This window comes from Teleopsis dalmanni, chromosome 1, assembly GCF_002237135.1.
Source record: "Teleopsis dalmanni isolate 2A chromosome 1, ASM223713v2, whole genome shotgun sequence".
Lineage (NCBI taxonomy): Eukaryota > Metazoa > Arthropoda > Insecta > Diptera > Diopsidae > Teleopsis > Teleopsis dalmanni.
In genome coordinates, this window is record NC_051846.1 from 167,299,666 (window position 1) to 167,308,588 (window position 8,923).

At 29.5% G+C, this 8,923-nt stretch overlaps 1 protein-coding gene across 1 annotated transcript; it reads right to left on the minus strand.

The window, feature by feature from the left end:
• Positions 1-6,598: 6,598 nt before the first annotated feature.
• Positions 6,599-7,893, minus strand: LOC119670053. The gene is made up of 2 exons (XM_038080162.1): positions 7,324-7,893; positions 6,599-7,199 (listed from the first exon to the last, which is right to left on the minus strand). Exons 1-2 carry the CDS (start codon positions 7,828-7,830, stop codon positions 6,723-6,725), a joined length of 984 nt encoding a protein of 327 aa, XP_037936090.1. The 5' UTR covers positions 7,831-7,893; the 3' UTR covers positions 6,599-6,722.
• Positions 7,894-8,923: the final 1,030 nt, after the last annotated feature.

Consider the following 8,923-nt stretch of genomic DNA (forward strand, 5'->3'; position numbering starts at 1 on the left):
AGCCAAAGCCAACTCATTGCCAATAAATCGCACAGCCGATAATGCAGTAAGCAAGTGGACTTGATAATAATAGCCCGAAACTAATTTGAATTTTATTGTGAGCAGAAGGCTTAGTGCGAGGAAATTTGAGTAGGTATTTGAGGATGTCGGTTAGATAAGAGCGCATAATCGATTAATGTTATGAATAAGCAGTCAAAGTTTTGATAATGTCGAATTGATATGAGGAAGCATGTAAGGAATAAAAATGGAATTTAATTTTATCAAGTATTTAGAGTATTGTGCGAATATATTAAGCAGATGGCATTCAAAGCTGCAAAGAATTTAGCAAAAAGTTATTGAATTTTTTTTTATTTCATTTTGCCTCAAGTAAAAATTTTATTTTGGAAATTCTTAAGATCCCATAAAAAGTGAGAATTTCGTCAATTTCCTCTACCGCAAGGAAGGATAAATACACAAAATGAAAAAAATAATTCCTTTGTTCAATAAAAATTGCTTTTGCATTTCCTCAACTTCTTAAGTGTGCTTCCCGACAATGTCGGTTGTGGAATGAAGGGGGGGAGGTGGAGGGGCATAACAATAAAATTAGGTTAAAGCCAAAAAGGCTTGTAACCGTAAAAATAGTATCAAAAGCCGTTTTGTCATTACATATCCTTTAAAATCATTTTAAAGCTGTTCACACAAATTGTCAGCAGATATTTTTTTTAATGCCACTTTAGATAAATTTTTTGATTTTATTATTTTTTAGTCGTTGGTGCCGGTTTTGTGTTCCGAAGGGTTAAATTCAGTTCAATTTTGGGTAAAAGACTTTTTAATTTTCTAGTGGACAAATATATTTAACACATTTTAAATTGCATTAAAAAAGGATAAATGTAATGCGATAAGGCATGTAAGCCTTTGTAAATGGAACTTATTGATACTATTAGCTGTTATTTTGGTAGACTTAAAATGCAGAGTTGAGGGATTTTAATAAAAAATTTTTAAATTTAAAAAAATAAAATAAGAAAACAAGGAAGAAGAAAAATATAAAAATAACAAAATAAATAAAAAAAAGTAAACTAAAAAAAAAATAGAATAAAATAAAAAATAAAATTAAAGTATTAAACCAATTTTTTAATGGCACAGCTTTAAAAATACTTTTCTCAAGACAATGAATTAAAATATCTATATAAGTGCAAATTTTATAGATAATACATAAAAAAGGATATATAATAAGTTTTGTTAGAAAAGAATTTGATATTGGTTATTAGTACCTTTAGATTAGAAATTAAAGAAATAATGAACAATCAGTCGCCACTATTCAGTAACAATTAATAACATTTTAAAACAATAATATATTTTAATTTATTTAATATATAAATTTGTTTATAATTAAATTATATAAATATTTTATTAATACATTGATAATTTTAATATATTAGCATTATGTTATAATTAAAATATTATATAGTCCATAATAAATGAAATTATTTATTTAATTATTATTAATTTATTTATTTATTTATTAATTTATATATTTATTTATTTATTTACATATTAGTACCGATGTTTATATTCAGTATTTTTTGAAAATATTTGAAGAATTATTTTTTTTTAATGTTAATGTTTTTGTTGAACATGAAACGTCTTATGAGCAAGAGAAACTCAAAGTGTTCGAACAATAGTGAAAAAACAACAACAAGAATTTTAGATTAATTTATTGAAATTTGGTAGAGCACACAACGCTGTTTCGAGTATCGCCAAGTACTCACCACAGTGATATTATAAAATATACGAATTTTCATTAAATTAGATTATAGTCCATGTATAATTTGCTGGACTGCAAGTGCAACAAAAATTATAGCTACAGGGTCGGCACGCTAATATCTGCAATTAGCAGTGTTATTAGAATTCCACTCGCAACGGCTAAACTAGCGGCGAGAAACAATCTCAAGCAATAGCCAAAATAATCCGGTCTAAAAACTCTTTTTGTTTTCTTTTTCCTTTTGAATTTTATTTGCTGATATTTATAAATATGTTTGAATTTTTTCAGTCTACAAGACATACTTGTACAAATTTAGACAAGAAGCATACCAGTCAGTTGCTTCAATTAAATTGAAAACTACTCATTACTATGGAATCAATGATAATAATAGGTCACTTAATTTATCACATATTAACTTTAGATGTGGTTGTGACTCAGCTAAGGAGGAAACAATTATCGTTCATCTGATGTGGCAGTACTCATTTTTGAATATATAATACCTTTAAAGTCTAAATTTTTTTAAGGAGTCGTAAGTCCAAAGATCCCCTTTTCAATTTTACGTGCGTGCGTCTGTGTGTGCTTCAAATTGTGAGTGAGCGAATACTAGAAATTCATTTATATTTCTCATTTTTAACAATTTGACATTTTTTTAAATTGTTTAAAAACTTTATGGTAAATTGAATAAATTGGTTAAGAAATCATCTTCCCGATTTTTCAGAGTGTAGCTGAATTTTATGATAGTAAGAAAATTAACTGTTAATTCTTGGTGATTCATACCAAGAATCACCAACATTCACCAAGAATACCTATTTATTTATTTTAATTTATTTATTATCTTTTGCCCTTAGTTATGTAGTATAAGTATTCGTTAAAATTGGCTATTGTCTTAAAAGGATAGATTTCAAATAAAATTAAAAAAAAATATATAAAAAAAAATAAAATCTTTTGCCCTTAGCGGTGCTTGAAGTTGGACCTCAGTAACGTTGAATAGAGTTGACAGTCACTGACCTATCACTGACCTATTGTATGCATTATATTTTTTTTAACTACGTAGGAGTCAGTTTTGTAACTTCGCTCTGCATTATTCATATTAGCTTTAAATGATATATTCGAAAAATACTTCCCTTTTAAGTCATTCATAATAGCTCCAAATGCGATACTTGCCTTCTAAGGTTTGTTTGATTTTTATACAATAAAGCATATTGTATAATAACGTAGGATCTACTTTTGTACATTTTGTACATTGTACATTTATACAATTTTGTACATCCTACTTAACTTATTCATAATAACTTCAAATGAGATACTAAGAGTAGTTTCACAATTTTTCTTAAGTCGTTGGAGCTTTCATTCGGATATAGTTTTATCTATTTTTATATTTTTGACATTTAAAGTACAATATTAAAAAGTTCTATTGTTTTTCTACTGCTTTTTGAGTATTTTCAATTAATTAAAGAAAATGTCAAAAGCTCTTATAATAATTATTAATACGATAAGCTACTTGAAAGATACTTATGTAAGTCATCTTAAGTATTGGTCTAAAGAAATATTTAATAAAATCTTGTGAAAATTAAAATCATCTATGCACATGTGGTACTTAAAAATTCTCTCAAAATTCAAAAATTCATATTCATCATTTTAAATTAAATTCATTTAAACACATCACAATAAATCAGAATTTTATCAAAAGCCGAGCATGAAGCACATTGTACAGCTTTGTTTTATTAATTCACCATCAATGACTTGAGGGCAAAAAGGACTTCAATAAGCTCTAAAATGTTTATTACAAAATCATTTTTGATTTCCTAACGAAATTGAATGCCTTTAAAGTCAAGTAAATAAATTGCTAACTCATTTAGTAAATAAAAATTTTGTGGTAAATTTATGAAAGGTCAAATAAATTAATTTTAAATAGCTTTCAATACTTGAACGTAGGAAAGGACAAAGCAACCTTTAAATGCTGTAAACTCAGAGGACAGACAAGCAATTAGATGAAATATGCTATCCTTGGACCTAACTTATTGCCAAGTCCATAGTACACCCCACCCAGGCAGAGATAAGATTTTATAAAGCAGCATAAAACAGCTAATCATATTACTTAGGACAACAATAGCCATAATCAAAAGTATATTTTGTCAACTAAGTTAAATAGAAGATCTTACGAATCCATCACAAAACAACATATTCAATACATTGTAGCAGTCCAATGAAATTAACACGAGTAATTTTATTTACCTTCGTATGGCTCGTAGCCTCTAATTGCAAACAAGGCTTCTTATGCTCGTACTAGGTATATGTTAAGTAAGTCAAACACAGAGCCAAAGACAAGGCAATATTTAACAAGCTATCAGCAAGGATACAAAATCTACTTAACCATGCAGTGTGGGTACGAGTTGCCATGATTACAGGTGGAACGAGAGGCTTTTTGCTGATGTGGTCAATGTGGCAACAAATGGTAGTCACATTAAATATGCACTAAAAAAGTGCTTGCATACGCTTAAAAGGGTTAAAATTGTCGAGATACAAAACTTAGATACCGCAGCCCTTATTTAAGGCTAAAAATGCGATATGATATGTTTGTGTTGGCCTTTTCTGCCACAGCTCGTTCCAAATACCAGCAGCACTTTGATGATGTATTGCGAGAAAAGCACGCCTAACCTCACAGCGTCACAGCGCCACAGCGTCACAGCCAATATGGCCGGTTGAGCTCAGCTCACCTTTTTGTATATATGTTTGACAGTTAACCCATCCGGATATGCCCTTTTGCCATTTTGAAATATTTTGCGTAGCACTTTTTTTCCTTGGTTTTGTTATCCTTTTGTTTATATGTGTGTATGTCTATATGTGCGTATGTGTGTGCACTTATTATGTGTGTATTGTATTAGCTATTGTTTACCGTAAGCGGAAGTATTTCTGCTGCTCTGTGGGTTATTCTCTGCTTCATTAAATTATGCTTTATTAGAAATTTTTGGATGTAGGAAAGGCTTTTTGGGGTAATTTTTCCTTTTTTCTAAAACATTAACACGAAAAGGTTAAAATTTATGATTTTGTTACGCGATAAAATTTTCGCTTACTTAAGGTAATAAAGGGAAAAAATGTATGATTTGTGATAATAAAGTTGCGTATGCAGTTCAAAAATTCAGAGAAAGTCACTTAAGCTGTAGCGTTTTCGGTGAAATATGAAGTCCTGTTTGTTGTTTTAAAATTTATGTGTAAACATTAGAGTGAATATTTTATACAATAAAAAAAAAAAACAAAATTGCAGCCATTTAAGCCATTTAAAAAAATAAAGATAAATTTAACTACTTCTGTAGCAAAATGTACTAAAATCAACACATATTGGTAAACAACACTTCTCCAAAATCCTATCCTTTGAACATTTATTAATAAAGAAATAAAAATGCATTGTGATAATTAAGCTAATTAGTTTCTTAAGTATATTACAGACGTGTTTCGTTCAATAAAATCATCATTCATGAAGGATCGATTGCCACTTTGTTTGGAATTGGCTGCCAAGGCTATGGGTTTCAATGGAAAATGTTAATAACTTTTGCCTTCAAATTATGCAAAAGTCTATGATTCACGACATCAAAGGAAAAGATTTTTAATAGAGAGTGTCTACTCATAAGTTTAACATTAAAAGCATTCAAGGAAACTGTTTGCTATTATTATATCTTCTCAAGTGACTCTTAAGTTATAGAGTGACATCAATTTTGTTCAAATTAACATTATAGCATATATGTGAATTATATTGAATTGTAGACAATAGTTTTTGCTCAATGCACTGGCAAAAATGCACATTTATTGCAAATAAGCGAGAAATTCAAATAACCGAGTATACGGATAATTAAATCAAAATTGAGTAATACAGATAACAATAAAACAGGAACTACTATATATAAACGAAACTAAATTACACATAGGGTTAACAATAATGGTTAACAATAACAACAAAACCTTTTTTTAAGTTAATTAATCAATTAAGCGTTTTGCTGACCATAGAGCTCTTTGATGTGTTAAAGTATTTTAAAGTATATTTTCATCAATAAAAATATATGAGATATGGAAATGTGCACTATATATATATATACACTATATATGTATACACTATATATATATATATATGCTTTATATATATACACTATATATATATACGCTATATATATATACACTATATATATATACACTATATTATATATATATATACTACTTACTGTTTTCACAAAAAAAAAATTTTTGCTGAAATCTATCAAGAGCAGCTGTAATAGTTAATTCAATTACATGCAGCTGAGGTTTATGCATTTCTTCTGGTATAATATAATTCAGTAAAAATGAATTTATCATATAAAACAACAAATTGAGAGAACTTCAAGTCAAAACATCACAAGTCACAAAACATCACAAAACATCAATCCTCCAAATTTGGAGGAGTACAAATTGAAGAAATGACAGTTACAGTCCAGAAAAATGTTGAAGTATAACTAAACTCATAAAATATTTCCAGAGGTTGTAAATTATATTTACTTGGCAATACTCGAAACAAGTTTAGTGTGTGGACTATTTTACCTATGGAATATTATCAGACCATGGAGCTATGGAGGTCTTACTTTCAGAATTGAACACTTATTGTTCTCAGCCATCAAATACGTCAAGTTTGGCAGTTGTGATTAAATATCCGATTCTGAGGTATCCCATTAAACATTCATTTATAAATTTTTTCTTGATATTGATCATTTTATGTTATTAAAATAGACATAATATTGCTTATACAATAATATAATAAATTCAATAATTGACATAATAACTTCAAAAACTTTAAACAAAAAAATTTATTATTATTTATCTTTAAAAACAAAAACAAAAATATATATTATTTAACCACTACGTTAATTTTATTCCTATGTTTCCTATTCCTTAAATTTCAAGTTGATCCTGTAAAGTGGCTAACTTACATCAAACAAGGATACATAATCTTCCTTCATCAACGTTTTTTGCATCCACGCTTGCAGGCACTTTTACTTTTGTATTTTTGGACAAACATTTTATAATTGGAAACTCTTTTGCAATTGTTTTCTCCCGAACTAGTACCAGCCTCACATTTATCGCAAGAGCACTCATTCAATTCATCACCAGAATCGCCACATGGAGTTATTGGAGTTATTGAATTCTTATCCACACTAATCTCGAATGTTCCATATGGCAAGGGAGTAGTAGTTTCTATTAAATAGCGAAATTTTTTACACTCATTTTTCTTCTTCTTTATGCTCTTCTTTTTGGATGCAGCTGCAGTTGCATTACAGGGTCCATCTTGCATTACGACTTTGTTTTTTGACTTATCAGGTATTGATGACATGCATGAGGTACTGTCATCATCCATTTCCTTCTCCTCCTCTTTCTGCAAACTATCATTCCTTTTGAGATTGTCACGTTTTCCGCACAGCTTCTTTTTAATTTGTGGCTGGGAAGAATTGATTTATTAGAATTAGGTATACTTTTTTGTTTACATAGAGAATTATTTTTCTAAATTTACCAAATAAACTCACTGGCAGATCGAATAGTCTCTTTTTCTGTACTATACCTACCTTTCTACGTTTAGAAGTTGCGTTTTTGTGCTCTTGCTGCGAAACTGCACTAGTCATTGAGTGATCAGAATTGATACCGACATCACTTTCCTCATCTGAATTATTTCCTGTAGTGACTGTGATCACGGATTGCGGCATTCGCTTCTTTACCCGCTTTCTTCTTTCAAGAGCTGTACATTTTCGAGAAGGTGCTTTGAACTTGCTGAATATCTTCTTATTTTTAATCTTCTTTGAAGAGCCATAGTTTTTCGAACCTTTGCTGCTTGCCTTTGAAAGTGAGGGCTCCTTTTTTTCTTGTGGGGGATTTACGTGAAGAAATTCACAAGAAATGATCGGTACTGTTGTCGCAAGATTTGTTGTTTGATTTACAGCCATCCCAAAATGTTGTAAGTTAGCATTGGGGATAGCTCCAGTACATTGGGAACAAATACAAACATCCTGTGACTCAGTATTTGTACCAACGTCGTTGTTGAGTCCATATTTGTGATAATCAATCCTTTTGGGCATTTCTAAATTTTGACCTTATTCGTTAACCGAATTTGTATGTAACACAAAAGTGAAATTATTTCTATATGAGCTCGATTTTTTTTGTTTGACCAAGTTAGTTTTTTATTAAATTCCAAGTAAAACGGAAACTACTAGATAGAAATTCTAGCCAAAAAAGTATGTTTTTATATAGTATATCACATATATGTTTTTTTTCCAAAAATAACTCCGCGTATACAATGAAGCATGTTTGTCCATTAATCGGAACAAGCAATGTCGATAGCCAAGCCGACTATGCCGACTCGTCACCACATACGTGTGAAAAGGGTGACAAGCTTCTTAAGTAAATTACAAAAAAGAGTGTGTAACAGACCTAATAAATTTTTCTAGTATTTATTAGGGAAATGTATTTTTATGATTAATATTTAAAAAACTTAATCATAATAATTTCTTGCTGATTCCTTTTTTTGTAGTATTTTATCTTCAATAGTAATTTTGATCTTTTTTTAATCAATGCCTTAAGTAAAATCATTTAATTAAAATTATTTTAATGGGTTTTTAATAACAGGTCTTTATGTTATTATTTATACTCCCATATCACAAAGTTCCACTATTAATTATAGCTATTATAGCGATGTTGTAGATAAGTATTGGTCACTGATAGACCGCTTCAGTGACATATCCAGGGATTGGAGGTGATTTGGCAATAAATTATCTCTTGGTAGTTTATTCTACAGATAGCGAAGGCACTAAACATTAACCACATAACAGTTTAGAATCATTTTAAAATAGCATTCTATATAAAGTGGCTTGATGTTTGGGTACCACATGAATTAACGCAAAAAAAATTTTTTGATGGAATTATAATAATAAAAAGGTTGCTAAAGCGCAATGAAATCAAGTGATTTCTGAAAATAAACTTCATGGTGAAAAGCCTGTAATTCTCCACAAGCGATTTCAAGGGCCCATATGCACGACAAACAAGGTTATGTTGAGTGTCTGGTGGTATTTGAAGTGAATAACAGCCCGTGCTGGTTTCACGGTTAATTCAGTACCTTACTGTTCACAATTTAACCGCTTGAATGAAGCATTTAAGAAAATTAGACAGAATTGA

What these genes read in the sequence shown, in the direction of transcription:
- LOC119670053 (XM_038080162.1), bottom strand. Translation starts at nt 7,830, where the DNA reads ATGCCCAAAAGGATTGATTATCACAAATATGGACTCAACAACGACGTT. An exon ending in CAACTTCTAAACGTAGAAAG is followed by an intron (nt 7,200 to 7,323) that starts GTAGGTATAGTA and finishes AATTCTTCCCAG; the next exon opens with CCACAAATTAAAAAGAAGCT.